This window comes from Copadichromis virginalis, linkage group LG7 (assembly GCF_057382275.1).
Source record: "Copadichromis virginalis isolate Kocher_CV1m ecotype Utaka linkage group LG7, C_Virginalis_male_GT1.1, whole genome shotgun sequence".
Classification (NCBI taxonomy): Eukaryota; Metazoa; Chordata; class Actinopteri; order Cichliformes; family Cichlidae; genus Copadichromis; species Copadichromis virginalis.
In genome coordinates, this window is record NC_140624.1 from 45,230,515 (window position 1) to 45,248,724 (window position 18,210).

Consider the following 18,210-nt stretch of genomic DNA (forward strand, 5'->3'; position numbering starts at 1 on the left):
AAGACGAAGAAAAGACCATACAGGGCCTGCAGTGGACACATTTAGTTATCTTTAACACTCAGTTTCACTTGAGCTCTTTGCAAGTTTGAACTTCAGTCGTCTGAGTGATGGACCAACAACAGCACAAACACAAATAGCTCACAGTCCAGTTGGTCCACCTCACTTTTTTTGCCCCCTGCTGACAGTAAACATGTTGACAACGGTCCACAGAGCTGCGTGTTGGCTCTGCACAGAACTAACCCATAACTGTCCCTGCCCCTTTATACTAAAACAGTTGATCGCAAACATTTTTTCTGACATTCCCCATCTTTACAAGGGTCAAGGTATTTAAAGTCAACACTACAGCAAAACCAAATTCTTGTTAATTTTCCCTTTAAAAAAATCATTTTAGCTCAGCTTAGCATAGGTTAGTCCTCCACTTCTCCCCTGTGTAGGCTCTGTGCTCTGCCCTCATAGTTTGAGAACCTCTGTTCTGAAAGCAGAGCCCAAAGTTGGAGCAGGAATCTAGTCCCTCCTCAGACCACTTCACAGGTTACTTTAGATTTAGAAAAAACATAGCCTGACCTTTTCTTTAAAGCATCACAGTGCCAAGGGGCCTCCTGGATTATCATTATTGGTCTATTTACACATTAGAGAATTGTAATAAAGGTGCTGGTCAGCTCAGAGTACAGGTTAAATGATCTTGATGATCACGGGGGCCCACAGGCCATTGTAGTGCTAGCACTGGTACCAAGCCTGGATAAATAGGAAGGGCATCCTCCATTAGACTTCCATTGACTATCAGCTGAGGCCTACAATAACAATGACCACCAATGATACTGCTGTGCTAGTGGAAGCTGTGCTACTGTTGACTAAAAACAAAGGAGGAGAGGAAGAAGGTATGCATGGAGGCAGCGAGAGAGGAGGGAAGACAGGAGTGTGGAGGCGAGAGTGATTTGAAATGTAGGGACTACAAACGACACAGAATATAGATCCGCCAGGCAGGAGGAGAGGAAGACCACAGAAAAGATTCATGTACATGGTGAAGGACGACATGTAGAGGACTGGAGCGAGGGGGAACAGATGGAAGCAGCCAAAGGAAGATGATTTCAGCCAAGTAACAACACATTTGAATGCTAAATGTTGTGAAATAACTACAGCTGTCATAAGCAAAATGGAATCTGGCAACCTTGTGAGATTACCTTGATCTTGTAAACCTGAGATGTAAGAAAGTGGTAGAAATGCTAAATAGTATCACACTTACAGCAGTCATCAAATGTCCTTCTTGCCAACAGTGACTGATGCGCAGTGCGTCTCCAGATGAGGCCTGTAAAACTAGCCTGAAATGCTACGCTTAATTTTTCAGTGTGAGAACTTGAATGAGACAGCATGATGGGTTTGGATTGACGCACCAAAAGGATCAGAATAAACGGAGGCAGGTGGAGGGTTCCCATGTGTAAAATCTTTATTATGTGCACAGAACTGTTCGTCAGGGGGAGGGGTTTGAGTGAAACACGAGCTGGGTGAGTGGTCCCTTCCCAACACCAATATACACTGGAGAGGGCAACCTTTGACCCTTGACAGTGACGAGAGGCACCACTACATTTGCACAACATTTACACCAGAGAGATGCACCCCTCCCACCCCTCTCCCTCGATTAAAACCCCAGTTAAATTTAAAGCCCAGAAGATCAGGAATAAAATGTTTTTTTAAGAAGGGATTCTTTCACATTCATAAATCTGATGGATTATCATTGAGCAAACTGATGGGAGGAAGAAGCATATACTGTTTAAAAAAAACAAAAAACAATCCAGGTTGTTTGTCATTCTACCAGGCTGTGACTGGAATGTACAACAGGAGAAAGAAAACAAAATGTAAAAGCAGTGCATGAAATGGCACACAATCCATATTTGGCAACACAAAAATGAACAATGGAAATACTGATGCTACATACAGTTGTAGAGTACAAACGTTACATAAGAACCACAATTTGAAAAAAACAAAACAAACAAAAAAACAAAGAAAATAAAAGAAATTAAGACTGTTCCTTCAACAAAAATGTCTTTGCTTCAGATGTGAACACGGGCTGCGAGAGTTTTTCCTTTTCCCGCCGTGCTGTCGGGGCGAAATGTGAGACAGAAGGCTTTGATGAGGAAAGATAAAAAGTTCATCTTGGAATGTGGGCTTGGAATCGTCACGGGGACGATGCCAAGCTCGATGAAGCCGAATCTGTTGAATTTGGCCGTGGCTGACCCCATCTGGTCGGTTCTCTCCCTAAAAACGACGAGTGGTCCTGGGAAGGGGCCGCGTCTTACATGGCGACCTTTGCGACCTGCTCTTCCAGTCTGGCGATGCGACGGTCCTGAAGGATGACGCGGTCCCTGAGCGACTTGAACTCTCGGAGCACCTCTTCCAGCTTGTCTTCCATTTTCTGGTCAAAAAACACAGAGTGAGTTAGCTCCATGAAGCCATTTAAAAACGTCGTTTATCATTTTAAACATTTAAACAACTTTTTGGAAACAGTGATTTTTTTATTTATTTCTTGACTTAGAGACCCTGCAAGCAGTTAACATTTTCCTTTGCTGTCACACTCAATTGTGACTCCAACACCCGAGTATGTGCTGATCCATAATTTTAGTGAATTGTTCCAACCATAATAATTACTGGGATCGGAGAATTGAAAAGTCAGCTAAAAGAGGGAGCAGTAATGAGACGACGTTACACAACACAGATTCGGCTTTTCAGTCCCGACACTCACTACTGAGGATTGTGGAGAAGCGTGCTTCTGGACAGTCGGGACATTTTCCACTTTTGTGGCCGGCTTGCTCTCCAGAACATTCGTCTTGACCACTTTCAGGTCCCGGTTCTTTGTGGAGACGTAGCCATCTTTCAGTGAGATCAGGATGGGCCCACCGTTCTTGCCCGCAAACCACTCCTCCGCCTCCAGGGAGGGATCAGGGCCGGCCGTGTCTGGGTACAGGTCGTCCTGGAACAGATCCGACTGGGCAGGTGCAGATGATACAGGGAGAGAAAAAAAACAAAAACAAATGTTGAGGTGTAAAAGTTAGAGGACCTGGTCTTTAGAGCAGCAAAGGAAGCACAGCAGGCAGGTAAAGCTATATAAACAGACTTACCTTACGTGGGACTGTCATGATGATTGGTTCGCATTTTCTCTCGTGTAATTTGTAAAACCTACAGAGAAAGTTAATATTAGACAAGAATACGAGCTGTCAGAGGAGCAAAAATATCAAAAGAAGTCCTACTTCTAGTTTCTAAAGCAGGGCCAGGGACTAAAATTGGCCTGACAAAGACTCCAATCCGGACAATTGGACAGCTTTAGAAAATATAAAGGGGGACATAAGCTTGGGACTTTTAACTGCATTTTCATAAGTTTTACAGCTTTTCCAACTGATAAAAGCCTTCGCACATTGATGTAATATGAATGAATGCCAAAGCAATAGACATTTAAACATTTGAATAAAAAGATGTCACTATTATAGAAGTTTTTTCCCCCCTTATGGCTTTACAGTAAAAACAAAACAAAAACTTTCCATTATGTTAAATGAGTTTTACATGAAGTCTAAAGTGTGAATATTTTGATACTGAACATCTGTGGATTGTTGGTCACATAAAATATTATCTGAAACACAGATTTTGCTGCTTTGGGCTTAGAGTGAAGTTTGGATTAAGCTAAAAATAGAGTTATGAACTTAACACACTTGTTTTGCTGGCATAAATAACCACCACATCTACATACACACACACACATTTTCTATGGTATACCACAACTACATTATTTATAAAAAAAATATTCTGTGATTCCCTCAACTGTGAGTCACATCTCCTTGGGGACTTTCCACTTTGAGAATTACTGGTAAATCTAATTTGGGGAGGCTGCGGCTCTGGAGGTAGAGCAGGTCGCCTACCAATCAGAAGGTCGGCGATTCGATCACATGTCTACATGTCGAGGAACCCCAAGCTGCCCCTGATACACGCATTGGAGCGCAAGTGCGTAAATGTTGGGTGAAACGGGATTAGCCTTAGAAGAAAAAAAAAGCCCTTCTATGCATATGGGTGAATATGTAGAAAGAAGGTCCTTTGAGTGCTCAGTCGACTCACAGACTTCCTCGTCTCAATAAACACGTCCATCAAAGACTCATCAGGCAAGCTGTAGTAAATTTTTGACAGAAAATAAAACTAATGATATTTCCTTTATATTTTTATTTTAGTTCATTTTTCCAATTTCAAAAAAAGAATTTAATTTAGCTTACTTTTTTAACATGTCTCATATTCCTTTTAATGAACTAAAATGGGTTTTCACATTGAATCGTAGTTTTTAGTTTATTTCTAGTTAACCTTGGACATCGAGTAGAAATATTATTACTGTACCTTGCTATTTCACATTTGTTGACATCCAGACCTCTTTTCGGCATGTACCCCATGCCCCTCTGGGGCTCCTTGGTGGAAAAGGTGTTGAGGTAGTGAACGAATGGTGCCTCATCAGTTATCTCAAAGTACCGAATGCTGCTGTCACCCTGAGGACACATTCACAGCTTAAAGTTAAGTTTGTGAAAAGAGTGATAAAGGGTAATTCAAATAAAAAGAAAAGCATTTGTAAATAAGAGGTTGATGTACCTTTCCACACAGGTAAACTATGTTGGTGTCGGGGTCATAGAAGGGCAGCAGGACTCCATTACTGGTGTCCATCTCTTGAACACATATTGGTTCATCCATGCTATCCTGGAAACATAAAATTCCTCCCATGTAGTGACAGCATAGTGTCGGATAACATTTACAGATCTAATAGATCTGCCCCTGTTAGACTTTGATTTGACTGCCCCCAGCTGGAGATGAGGTGTCATAGCCTCAGAGTACAGATAAATGCTCCTCCTGTACCAATCAGGACAGGAGAAACTGACGATGCCCCTGATATTTTGACTTGTATTATTGGACAGAAAGCAAAATTCCCTAACCTTAACATTACTTTAAAAGACAGGAGTGTCGTGAGGATAACAGTGTAATGTGATGTATCAGTGTGTTCAGTATTAAATGACTTCAGTGACATACAGTTTTCCAGAGGGCTAGCTGGCGCTCGCTCATGCGGCTGAATCCAGTGGTGAAAATGTTTCCATCTGCTAAAAAGATTGCTCTCATTGGCCGAGCTCCCTCGTGAGCTTTGTCCTTCTCCTTAAAACAGAAACACACTGGTCAGGTTTGGCGATCAATGCTTTGAAGTGAAGCGCTACGGCCCCCGAATCCCTCAGGGCTTTCACTTACCGCCACAATCTTTTTTTTACGAGGGTCAATGACGCGGACCTTCTTGTCCTTGCAGGCGGTGCAGAGCAGGCTGCCGTTGCGGCTCCAGCTGACACTAAAGATAACATCAGGGTGCATGTCCTCCAGGTTTATCATAGCCTCTCCTGTGCCCACATTCCAGATGATGATCTGATTGTCACACCCTAAAATGGACACGCACAGTGTGAGTGCACACGCCTCTTTGTCCGAGTTTATTTTCAGCACTTTACACCACACGGAGCAATGCAACGACGGTAGGGGGTCGAGATAATCGGTCAGATCTGGAGTTCAGCTGTGTGCAGAGGATGAGTTACCCATGCAGGCAGCATTACTGCACTTGGAGGGAATGGATTGTTCCAAAGCTTCAGGTAAAGGTTACCTGCGCTGAGAAGAACATTGCGTGCGGTGGGGTGCCAAGACACAATGCCAACCCTTTTAGAATGGCCCTCTAACACAACCACAGGCTCTGAAAGGGGAGATTCCAGTCCGTTCTCAGGTATCTGCCAGACCTACACCGGACAAAGAAAGTTAGAGAAAATCTGCTGAATAAAGATCTTTTTAAATAAATATTACACAGAAAGTAGTGCAAGTTTTACAGCGGTACATTAACTCCATTCTAGTTTATAACAACATCCTATTTTCTCTTATATTATACAGCACATAGTTCACAATACATAAACTGTAAAGGGCAACTGCACTTAAAGTACTGCTCTGTTAAATACTAAAGCATAAACCATAAAAACCCCAAGAAAAATCAAATGTCATGTTCTTACCATGACTGTGCAGTCCTCCGAGCTGCTAGCAATGACATGGTCATTATGAGGACACCACTCGATGTCCAACACTGGGCCTGTGTGACCACATACTGTCGGGTAGGCCTTGTCTATACGGCCAGTCTACAACACACAGCACAAGCTTATTATAAAGAGGTCAAAAAGTGTAAGCTAAGGCAGCGCAGTCAAGTCTAGCTAGCTGATAGGAGTTAAAAATAGGCAAAAATTGCCAACAGAAGCGATTCAGTCCTGTTGAATTTTAGTAGAAAACACATGTTCATTCACAAAAGTCTGTTTAATCACATTTAGTCCATTACAACCCGTAAAAAGAGCACCTAACATTTCACGATGTTTTCCAAAGACTGAATTCATTTGTGGCCGAAGTGGAGGTGGTGAACTTTGATATTCAGCTGCAAAACAACTTGCTGCAGACGGGAGATCAGTTTAATGCTTTTTGGGTATTTACTTAAAATCTGATATCCAAGTATCATTTCTGTCTTTTCCACATGACTCAAAGTAAAAGCACTTTACTCCAGATGTAGGACACTGAGCAGCAACTATAACCTAATCATCCAAGCAGCCTAAAATAATGTCAGAGCAGCTGTCCTCTGTGTGGATTATGTGTTGACTGATACAGCTGTAACATGACACAAACTGAATGCCTTTAGAATCGTGCGAATTTAAACATTGATTATCTATGGGCTAACAGCAGGGGCGCACTGAAGAGCCGGTATTCATGGTTAATTCACCATGTTCTGAATGACAGAGTGTGCTGCAACACCCCCTGTGCCTCTGGGTAAGCTTTACACTATCAGTGTCCAATTTTTGAACCAGGAACAGTTTTCTAAAAGATTTTTTTTCCAACCTGACATTTAAAGCCACAATTTTTGCCTTTGATATTAAGATCAAAAACATTTGCAATGTCATTATGAAACACCCCAATCACATCATATCCATAAGTTCAAATGGGCCTTCAGCCGAGTTCCCAGCTGCGCTGGTCTGAGTATTTAAGAAACTGCTGGTCTACTAGGATTTTCCCTGTACAACTATCTCTTGGGTTTGCAGACAATGGGAAACTATCCAGTGAGCAGAATTTCTTTGGGTGGAAATATTTTGGTGATGTCAGCAGTTAAAAAATCAATTTAAAAATAATCTGTTAATATATAACAGATCAAACCTTGAAGCAGATGTGCTACACCAGCAGAAGACCAAACCAGGTGTCACTCCTGTCAGCTCAAAACTAAACTAAAACAAAATGAACCCAATTTACACAGCTTCCACAAAGTTGGACAACAGAGTGGAAAAACACTTCTTGCTCTGATGAGTCTCAGTTCAGGTGATAGAGTTAAAATTCAATCTAAACAACATGGTGGCCATCACGCCTACTGGTGTTGGCCAGAGGGGCCGATGGCGCGATATGGCAGCCTCGCTTCTGTCAGTCTGTCCCAGGGCAGCTGTGGCTACAACTGTAGCTGCCTCCACCAGTGTGTGAATGTGAGAGTGAATGAATAGTGGAATTGTAAAACACTTTGGGGGTCTCGAAAAGCGCTATATAAATGCAATGCATTATTATTATTACTAGTACCTAATAAAGAGGCCGGTGAGCATATCTAGTTATAGAACTTAGAATTTCTTTGATGTTGCGCCCAGACAGGTGCTGCTTATATGCAAACATTCTCTCAGTAGATCAACTAATTGGTGGTCACTGAGATCCCCCCCAATCTTGTTTTTCTTGCAATTATTATTGGTGAACTCCGAAATGTAACAATTACATATATTCTTATTCATGAGGTGCGTAAAGTATAACAGCTTTCACGCTGTTGTTCAGTAGCTGTTTCTATCTATTCAGTGTTGTCGTGGTGTTAGCTTGTTTGGCCAGTTCTGAATATGAATTACCACTTGGATACTGTGAGCTGCATTTAAAGTGAAAAAACGCTGCACTATCATATCACATGAACATCATTTGAGGGACATTTTGTAACAAAATGATTTCCCACCACAGCGGAAGAAAGAACATCACAGATCACATCACACGACTGCACACTTCTATTCTCTCTTATATCATTTAAATGGATCTGCCATCACAACTCTTTGACACCGATGGAAGCAAGGCATCTCACCTTTTGGAGAGGAAGTACAAGAAAAGCACCTCCCCCGCTGGCCTCTATGATGATGGCGACAAACTTGGGGTTGACGGCACAGAAGGAGCTATCCCACGTGACCCTGGACACGCGGATGTCATCGTAGCACTGGTCGTTCCTCACGGCCTGGCCGAACACGTGACGGAACTTGCTCTGTCGCACAACTCGCCGCATCATATCTGCAGAGAGGATGTCAGGGTTTTGTGCATTTTGCAGGCAAATGTTCTAATTAAATGACGACAGTTTGCTACACAAGTGAAAACCAAGTGGCCTCTTGGTCTGCACAAATCTGACAATTACCTCAGATTTGTGCAGACTGGTAAACGCACTAAACCAAAGTTACCTCGGGGTAACTTTGGTTTAGTGCCAGCACAGACTCTCATCTCACATTATGCTCATTAACAGTGACTAAATTTGGTCCTGTGCATGCAGAGGAAACAAGTCGGCTCTACCTACTGGCAAATGCTATGAAGTTAAACCATAGAAGAAGACGCATCTTGCATGCCGAGTGTGACACGTACACATTAGATGGGTATATTAAAAACAACCCAAGGCGGTTCATTTCAAGTCTTAAACATGTACATACAAAATGTATTTTGGGTCTATTGATTCAGATGCAGCAACGAAAGTTCAGCCCCGTCATCGCGGATGTTATATTTTTAAAGTGCTGCATCAGTTCCTGTGAGCACACCACAGATGGCCTGTTGTTGCTCCAAGATTCTGGCTATGATCTGAATTGTTGATGCACGCTGGAGCTCTGTGTGTCTTTAAGCACATTACCCCCGTGTCTTATTGAATTCAGCCCAAGTCATCAGGTAGTAAGTGCAGACATCTCATGAAGTTAACCCTGGCTTGTCTTAGGCACAGTCTATTGTAATTCCTAAACTCTCGGTATTCAGGACTTTTATTCCGTTTTAGTGACAGGCTTTATTGTATAATTATGTGGGAAACATCCTGTCTCAGGACAGTAATTAAGGTGCCAGTCTGAACCGACTGAGCGTTACACAAGCTGCAGGCTTTCTTTTTTCCCTCTTGACATCCACAGGTCTGTCAACACACCAAACCCACCTGCTTTCACACGTCGAGCCACAGATTCTGAAAATGGAAAGCTGAATCACGCATTATTTTTGACTACCATCATTTTTTGGCAGTTTAGTTAAAAAAAACAAAAAACAAAACAGCTTTGCAAATAAGTTTTCCAGAATTTTACTGATTTTAAAGACATTTAAAGCAGAATGAGCTGCTCCAGTCTCACCAATCTCAATGTGTCAAGATAAGATTGATGCTGTAAAGCCCATTATACACCCACACTGAATAGATGTCTTTGATTATTCAGGCTGGTTAGACTTCAGGACTGTGTACAGATCAGGACTGACTGACACTCTTCTGTAGTTTTGCTGCATCACGTATAATAATGTGGCTGCTTTTTAATTCATATTTAGTGTGTAAATAACTACCTCACCAGCCACAGTTTATACTGCCCATATGGAGAGCACTGATAATGCCTTAAAAGCACTTCTATCTGCAAATATTATCACACCTTTGTGCAATATAAGGAAGTGGTGAATTGCTCTTCCTAGAAATACAATGCTTGCTCTGGAAATTCCCATGGCAATTCCCAAAGCTGCAAACACTGACCACATTGCTGCAGGGCTGCATAATGCTTGAACAGCAAAGCGCTGCTGTTTACAGCCCATCGGAACAGCATGTTCCCTCAGTCAATATTAGATCTCCATTCAGCAGCAGTCACCTTCACTCCACATATTCACCTGACGAGATGAGATGCCTCACAACCCCGCAGGCTTTAGTTGATGCTACTTATTTAAAATGATGCTCTCTGCCCTCCACCCCAGCACACACATCACTGAGCGTCATGATGGTGGCCTTACAGACAGCAGAGCACACAGTATTTAGCCTTGACGCTGCAGGTAAAGACTAGTGCTAACATTTTGTGGTCCGAGAGTCAGAAGGGGGACAGTTTGGTGTGTGATGCTAAAAAGACTCAGTCAGCAGCCCCCCAAGGTGTGTGGCCTCCCTGGCTGCTATACTCACAGTCTGGGCAACTGTGATTAAATGGGTGTGTGCGATACTGCCACTTTAAATCCAATTCAGCTTTTGTTTATAATAATGGCCACATACATGGGATATATATTTTAAAATTAAAGGCTGAGTATTTCATGTACGTCGTATTCATTGGAGGCTCTGTGCTAGCGTTAAACAAAGGTTGCTGGCTAACGTTAGCCGACACAACCACAAAGCTCCGCATGTCCCCTCCGCCCCCCGCTCTCCTCTTTAAATCAGTTATATTAATAATTTTATTTAGCAGTCAATGTTCACTTGTGATTTTAGATGACCTCTTCAGACTCTTAAAAGTAGATAGTTACCGTTATTTAAAAGCTTTACGTGCCATTAGCAAACCGGCTTTAAAGAAGAAGAAAAAGAGGATGGGGGGTGGACATGTGTGTTTTGGTCAGTATAGGGTTTTGGGGGAGCATTCCCCAGAGATATCCAAGAAACACAGCACTAAGCGAAGTTTAATCTAAGCTTTAACCAAATACGATGTAACAGACTAAAAATTATACGGTTCAGGGGAAGGTGATAACCGCAGACACTGTTCCGCCGCACTGCCGGGGAGGGGGGGGAGCTCGGCAGCTGTGCCGGTGGGCCGGGGCTGGGTCACCAGCAGCGGCGGGCACGCAAGCGTTTCACCGCCAGCGAGTAGGAGGCGACGGGCGGGGAGTGTTTTTCCTCACACATGCGGGGTTTGTGTGTGGTTCACTCAGCGTTTACCGGGGACGAACTACCGCTGCTCTAGCTGGGCAGCGCGTTTTGCATCCTAACGGCTAGCTGCTAACAGTTAGCTGCGGTGGAGCTCTGCCAGCTGACGCAAGTGCAGATATTTCCACCCAAAGGTTTTTTTCCCCCCTTCTTTTTTGGCTGCTCCCATTCTCAAACCCATCCAACGAGCTACACAGATGCTGCACAACAAACCACTGATATATAACACGCAAAATGCACAATGTCACTCTTTCTTACCTCCTAAATCTATGCAAGATTTTTCGTACGCACGGGGAAGGGGAGGGGGGGCAAATCAATCACAACTCATGAATGTGGTAGTTTAGGCGGGCCCTTATCCTGCAGGACGTTGCTAGTATCCCTTGACTTCACCACCAAAAAAAAGAAAAAAAAAGAAGCCCAGCCGCAATGCTCTTATTCCCCTTTCTTCACTGCAGATGGGTAGCCAGAGGCAATTTAAAAAAATCTAGTGGTATTTCAGGATGCCAGATGGCAAACAGAGCATCTCCAGCTCGGTCCTCACCTGCGGAAGTCTAGTATTCGTCTATTCTCATCTCGTTATTGAATTCAATAGAATACGCTGACGACTGGCTACGGCACATGCGCAAATGAAAAGTCGGATTTTTTTCTTTGCTTCTGATTAAATGGGATGGGGTTTGCTGGAAAACTGGGTGTCTTCACTGTATCCGCGTGTTTCTGTTTAAGGAGACATTCTGAAAATATTCGTTTAGCGCAAAAAAATGTGGAAAAACAGGAGCATCTTTTGTGTGAGGGTCCCTCCCCTCCCCCTCCGTCCCATTCCTCCCACCTACCAGCTTGTCCTGTCCAAAAACATGAAAAAGAAAGGACGAGCGCTCATTTGTACTGTTCTGTACTTTTGGTATTGATCCACTATCAAGTAAATACAGGGCCAGTATTACCGATACCAATACTTTAAACCTATGCGGACACCTTATGTTTAATAATCATTAAATCACTGTGATTTTTTACTTTCCACAATGCCTTTCAATTTTTTATGTAGTTTGAAAGGGGATTTTTGATTTTTTTTTTTGATTTTTTTTTTTTTTGGAGACCAGGAATGTAAATATGCCTTTCTTTAAAGCACTTTCGGACAACCTTCGTTGTTTCTGTTATGCTATAGGTACTATAGGCCATAAATAAAATAGACGTGACAGTCGGCACAAAAGGTTCGGACATTTTTCACAGTGGATGTTTAAGGTGTATTGGTTTCATCCTATCGCGTTAGTATCCATCCCATACCAGTGTTGGTATGGATACTATCGATATTTGGATTGATCCGCCGACCTCTCGCACCCAGTCTAACAAGGGGAATCAGCCATTAAATGCTGCCTTTGTTGAATTAAGTGACTATATTTTCACTGAACATATTTAACCTCCTAAGACCTGAACTCTTCCACGACATGCATTTTTAATTTCTCTTTGATATTTGGGCATATTGGGGCCTGATGAATGTAGAAACAAAGAATTTTTGTTTTTAAGAAAAATGAGAGCCACATATGAGGATATTCATTTAAAATTTTGATAGAACAGTAGCAGTATAATGTCCTTGTAAGTGGATATCAGGCCCATGTAGAGCAAAATTTAGTATTTTGGTCTAAATAACCCAAAATGTGATGTCCACATATGTGGACGGCAGGTCCTAGGAGGTTAAAGCAAAGTACAGATGAGCTAAGTACAGATGAGGACACAAGTATCATCTCCTCCCCCATGAGATTGAAAGTTTTTGTCAAAATTTTCTAAACAAAAACTGACCTTTTTATTGAGCCACAGCACAAACCACTGGTATGCAATGATGTGCTTTAATGTTATAGGTTGTAAAATCAAGTTAAAACTGAGGGTTATCTTCCAGTTTACACACAGTATAAAAACACCGGCAAGGGTTTGACCTGTCACTTGAGAAAACATTGTGCCAAAAACAAAAGAAATCAGTTTGGGCTTGAGAAAAAAAAAAGATTCTCTCAAAGCAGGAGATGGATATACAAAGTTATCACAGTGTTGCCAAGCTGGAATGGGAGCTAAGGTGGGAAGCACAATATGTCAAAGACTCTGGAAAGAAAATTAGAAAAAGACACGAATAAAGACCCCAGAACAACTGCCAGGACATCAGTGAATGACTTAGCAAGGTTGAAAATTGTAGTCTCAAAGAAGACAACCACTTGAACCCTGCACAGGTAGGGACCGTGAGGTTGCAGAGCAAGAAAAATTCCACTTCTGCAGAAGAGACTCCTTCAAACCAGAGTTAAGTATGCCAAGGACAACCTGGAGAAAGATTATGAATAATGTAAATGTGTTCTTTGGTGAGATGAGACCAAACCAAACTTTGGCCACAGAGAAGGGAGAATCATACAACCCAAAGAACACCGTCCCTATAGTGGATCATGGTGGTAGAAGTGGGCATTCTTCAGTGTGTCTGGAACTGGACAGCTCATTAAGGTGGGAGCACTCATGAAGAAAAAGTATGTGTGAAGATTTTCAAAGAAAAACTCAAGCAGTCAGCAGCAAAACTGGATCTAAGTTGTCGCTTTGTCTTCCAACACGACAACGACCCAAAACATACGCCGCTTCACGTGAAGAACTACCTCCACATTACTGATGTATTGCACAAATGAGAAAAATCTGTGGCATGAACTAAAGAGCGAGGTTCATGCCACAAGACGATCAAATCTGGACGAGCTTGAGTGATTTGCCAAAGAAGAATGGGCTGGATTTGCTGAGGAGATGTGTGTTTGACTTGTCCTCATCTGTAGATGTTTGTGATAGAACCAGTTTCCCTTATTGCTAGTTGATGCCTAAAATAAAGGGTTCAGTTGTTTTTATGCAGTCTAGTAATTACATGTCTGATTCAAATTTTTTTTTAAAGTTGTTATTGACCTTTGGGACAGATAAGAAAGTAACAGGCCTATTTCAGGCCTTTCATTCCCATCATCATGTCTTCATAAAGGTCAACACTGACTTCTCATTAATTTCTAATGCTGCATTTCCAATTTCTTTTCCCGCTTGTTACATAAGGACAAGGGCTTTGGAGCCTATCCCAGTATGTGTCAACAGAAGTTGGGGGAAAATCATGGACAGTTTCCAAGACTGCCACTGGGATTATAAGGTGGTCTATTATATTAATATTCACATTAACACCTCAGGGTTAAAACTAGAGTATGCGGTTTGTGACTGCTGTTCATTACCTAGACCTTATTGTAGACTTCTGTTTCACTCAGCATGAGTAAAAGGCTTGCTGTAAATAGAGCTGTAAATAGAAATGGAGCTGTTTTTGGTTATTGCTTTTACCTCTTCAAAGAAATATCTAGCTCCACTACTCATCAGCCTCCTGCTAACTCTATCTGTCAACTGTTTACTCCTGTCCACAAGAGTTATGACGTTAAAGGTCAGACTTAAAACCAAAACAAACTACTTAAAGAGGCCAAAAGGACACTTCTTAGAGCTGCAGGAAACTGCAGCGAATTCTTCTCTGGGTTATCAAATGAAAATATATTATGGAAACACTTTCCCTCCAAATAACTGGCACTCAAGCACATCAGTCTTAATCAGCCCATCGTTATGTAGACAACCATGACCTTACTTTGAACATAAATGTTTGAATTGATCAAACGACACTTCTAGTAGATTTCATATACCACGAGATAACTATTTTAAGTGAAAGTCAACATTATTGCTTGCATAAATGGTTTGATAGAATATATGTAAGAACTTACCTTTCTTTGGAGACTGTTGCACTTCTGCTGGCCTTTCTTTGGATTTCTTTGGGACATCAAAGGCGTTCTTCATTTGGGATACTTTGATGCTCGGACTCTGCTCTGACACACGAACTGGAGCTTTGGACCCTTCAGGTCCCCGTCCGGCTTGATGTCTCTGCATTTGGTTTGCTTCTCTGATAATTTTTGCCACAGGCTTGTAGGAACCAATCTCACTGCCATTCCCTGCATCTCTCTCAGTGCTGCGATCACTTATATCTCTATGGTAAGCATAGTTAACGTGGTTATGGTCGCTGACCTGTGTGTGGACTGTTTCAGGTTGGACCTCTGGGTCTATTTCTTTTTTCCCTGAAGACGCAGGGTTTGGTCTTTCACCTTCATTCTCAGCTGTGACCTCCGGTTTGGGAAGTGTCTCAAATGGATTCGAGGGCTTTTGTGCGTAGGGTGGAGGTGACCATTTACTTCTGGTCCGTCTCTCTGGGAATACTCTTTTCTGCCACATGTCCAAGTTTTGTGTCTCTTCCTCTGGAGACAGATTTGCCATTCGCACACAGTACTCGAAGTCAATCATATCTCCATACCGGTCATCCATGTGCCTCAGTGAAAGATGGTCCCAAGGGCTAAGGTCAGCAGAGAGTCGACGAATGTTAGCTGGCACAGTGTAAGTGCCCTTTTCATCCCACAGTAAGCACATGTCCTGATTAGCTAGAGTGCTGCACGGAAGGTCTCTGTTAAAATGAAAAGTGTGCCTCCTCTTGACCCTCTCCTCTGAACGCAGGTGTTCCTTTCCTCGTCTTTGCACATCTGTAGACATTAACTGTGCAGTTTTCAGCTTTATAAATGGATTTTTAGGCTTTTTGGGAACCGGTGGCGGTGGACCTTTGATTTTGGGCTTTTCTTTTGTCACCGATTCACCTTTGTTAGACGTGGCTTCTGGTGCCATTGTTGAACTGACCGCATTTGTGTCAAGCTGCTTCATCATTGTTGTGTCTCTATTGGGCATCACATGAGTTAAAGGTGGAGGGGTGATGACAGCAGAGAAGCAAACAAGCTCGCTCTCCTTCTTTAGGCTTGCGACCTGTATCTTTCCATCACAGCCTCCATTCTCTGGCAGAGGAGGACTAGGGATCAAATCACATTCTTCCACTGTAAATGGGGGATTGTCTTGCAGTAGCAGTGTTATAGAGTTGGCTGCTTTGCCAACATCTTGGCTGTCATCTTTCTTGGTGCATGCTGAAACAATGCCCGTGACCCCTGCTTTAGCCCTCTTATACACAGCCCCAGCAAATCTGTTCTGGTACGACTGATCCACTTGTTGTCTTTGTGCAAGAAACCCCGAACTGTGGCTTTCCTTATCCTGACTTTTGGATTTGTTTAGCGTTGACAGGTGCTCCTGCTGGATGTCAGTAGAAACTTTCTCCTTGGTGTGGTCTCTCAAGTTTTGCTCCCCCTCTGCTATTCCGCTACCAGTTGTCTCACTCTGGGCTCCAGCTCCAACACAACCAGCTCCTTTTAGCTGACACCTGCTGCCTGTCACTTCAGCCAAACGTTGACCCATTTCCCTCTTAAAACAGACCGTGGGTGAAGTCCTAGCATGTGTGTCAGCTCCCATTAAAAGCGTGTCAGAGTTTCCTCTGCTTTTCTTTTCATTACCCTTTTCCCGAGGGGTATTCTTGGAAGGATGTACAAAGTTATCGTCATTGCAGATATCTGGTGTGTCTTCCTTACTTCCTCTTTTATTTAGTGATTCAGGCTTTTCTGTGTTTATCCTGTGCCTCAAAACAATATCGTTTTCCCTTTCCGGTGACGTCCACGTCTCATCCTTCTCAAGAACCACAAAGTCTTCCTCAGTAGTTGGATTGCATGTGGCTGATTTCTCCATGGCTGTAGTCCCAGCACAGGCCACAGCCTTATTCTCAGAGCCTTGCTTTTTGCCAAACGTTTGTCTAGTCTCCTTAGCCCTCGGGACAGTTTTTGACTTCTCTGTATTTCTACTTACTCCACCCACCCACTCTGTCCTAGTGTTCAGAGGGTGCTCCTTCTGACCTAGAGGCCTGATTGGCTGCCCACTTTGAGGGTCTGTCCATGGAGATGTGACTGTGTGCTCCCATGCTTTCCCAGTGGCTAGGCTGCTGCCACTGATCCCACTAATCTCACCAATACCCCGCGGGGTGACAAAGCTGCCATCATCCTGCTGTTTGCCCTCGTCTTGTTCTGCTACCTCTGTCTGCTGTGTATCTCCGGTTTGCTCTGAACAGTCAGAGTTATCAAGTGAGTCTTCGTCTTTTTCCGACAGCCTCTCCAGCTTCTGGCCCATGGCTGTTGCTCTGTCTTAGCATTAGGAAAAGAGCGTTAGGGACACTTCAAGATTCAGCATGGCATAATGAAGTCACGCGGATAGCTTGCCTGCCCATCCCAGTGAGATGAAATCACACAACAGACGCTACCATTATCAACTATCTTGAGTCTTTCTCTATTTTTGCATAATCTTCTGCACTGTTCACACCTGCCCTCCTGAGGCCTCTCTCTCTCTATCTCTTCCTATTCTGTCAAAGAGGAATGCTGTGGCGGCTATAATTAAAGTGGGTCTGGCTGCTGCCAATGAGTCAGGAGGCCAAAAAGGAAACACGACGAGTTATATAGGAGGTCAGCTGCCAGGTGCCAAGGTCAGACAAGGCAGTCTGAACAAATCTAATATCACTGAATAAACACATAACACCTAAATCACTACATTAATAAGCATTCAGTAGCATCTAATCCATGTTTTGTATAATTTGTGAGTGCAAGAAAATACATTTTAGTCAAGCTTGTGCCTTTGTGAGGCGTCATGCGCTGTCAATTACTGCTTCTGAGACAAGGCGTGTTTGTGCTGTGCGTGCCTGCCTTCAGACTGTCTGTAAATGTTTGTGATTGTTTTGGTGACGGGGTTTAGAGAAAGGTCAGCTGGAATCGTTTGTCCAGGGTCTGATGAGAACAGAGTTTAACCACAGACATGATGATGGATGGTGTAAGGTCCATTATTACGAAGGGGAAAACAGCTTAACGGGCTTCAGTGTTATGTGGAATTGGTATTCTTAGCTTTCAGGCAAACCAAGTGCAAAGCAAGGAGAGTGTATTGTTGCATGAGGTAGTTTTGTGCACACACAGACTTCATTTCAAACACCAAATCATGAGCTGCCGCATGAGAAGTTTTCTCACTGAGTAATCGCCATAGTAATACGGATTTTGCTGGCTGAAAAAGGAGTGAGGAAACTGACCAAACCTCTTCAGGATTTGGAATGAATGTACTTCTGCTTCAGCCATTTCACGCCTGAGGAGCACCAAGTGGCTCATCACTTCTTTTAAGCTTGTCTACCTACCTAATAAGATAAAAACAGAACTGTTATCTTTGAACCTTGACCCCTGTTTTAGCTCCCTTCACATAAGATAAAGATTGTGTCGAATCTTTACCAATTAAAAAAAAAATTCTGTTTGTTTGAATGTAAAAATATATTATTC

At 42.9% G+C, this 18,210-nt stretch overlaps 1 protein-coding gene across 3 annotated transcripts; it reads right to left on the reverse strand.

Annotated features, from left to right (window-relative positions):
• Positions 1–1,421: 1,421 nt before the first annotated feature.
• coro1cb (coronin, actin binding protein, 1Cb) lies at positions 1,422–16,682 on the reverse strand. 3 transcript variants are annotated; one of them, XM_085463667.1, is made up of 11 exons: positions 14,713–16,682; positions 8,168–8,367; positions 6,048–6,170; positions 5,654–5,783; positions 5,257–5,438; positions 5,047–5,166; positions 4,615–4,719; positions 4,369–4,514; positions 3,114–3,171; positions 2,738–2,980; positions 1,422–2,410 (listed from the first exon to the last, which is right to left on the reverse strand). In XM_085463667.1, exons 1-11 carry the CDS (start codon positions 16,592–16,594, stop codon positions 2,291–2,293), a joined length of 3,309 nt encoding a protein of 1,102 aa, XP_085319793.1. In that variant the 5' UTR covers positions 16,595–16,682; the 3' UTR covers positions 1,422–2,290. The 3 variants fall into 3 exon arrangements, with proteins under 3 accessions (XP_085319793.1, XP_085319796.1, XP_085319794.1); XM_085463670.1 differs by lacking the exon at positions 14,713–16,682 and adding an exon at positions 11,508–11,566; XM_085463668.1 differs by lacking the exon at positions 14,713–16,682 and adding an exon at positions 11,225–11,557.
• Positions 16,683–18,210: the final 1,528 nt, after the last annotated feature.

Excerpts from the sequence above, each read along its gene's own strand:
- coro1cb (XM_085463667.1), bottom strand. The coding sequence starts at position 16,594 with ATGGAGAAATCAGCCACATGCAATCCAACTACTGAGGAAGACTTTGTG. Across the intron at positions 4,720-5,046 it reads AGCTAGCCCTCTGGAAAACT|GATAGCATGGATGAACCAAT; the intron begins GTATGTCACTGA and ends TTATGTTTCCAG. Across the intron at positions 2,411-2,737 it reads CTTCTCCACAATCCTCAGTA|AAAATGGAAGACAAGCTGGA; the intron begins GTGAGTGTCGGG and ends TTTTTTGACCAG.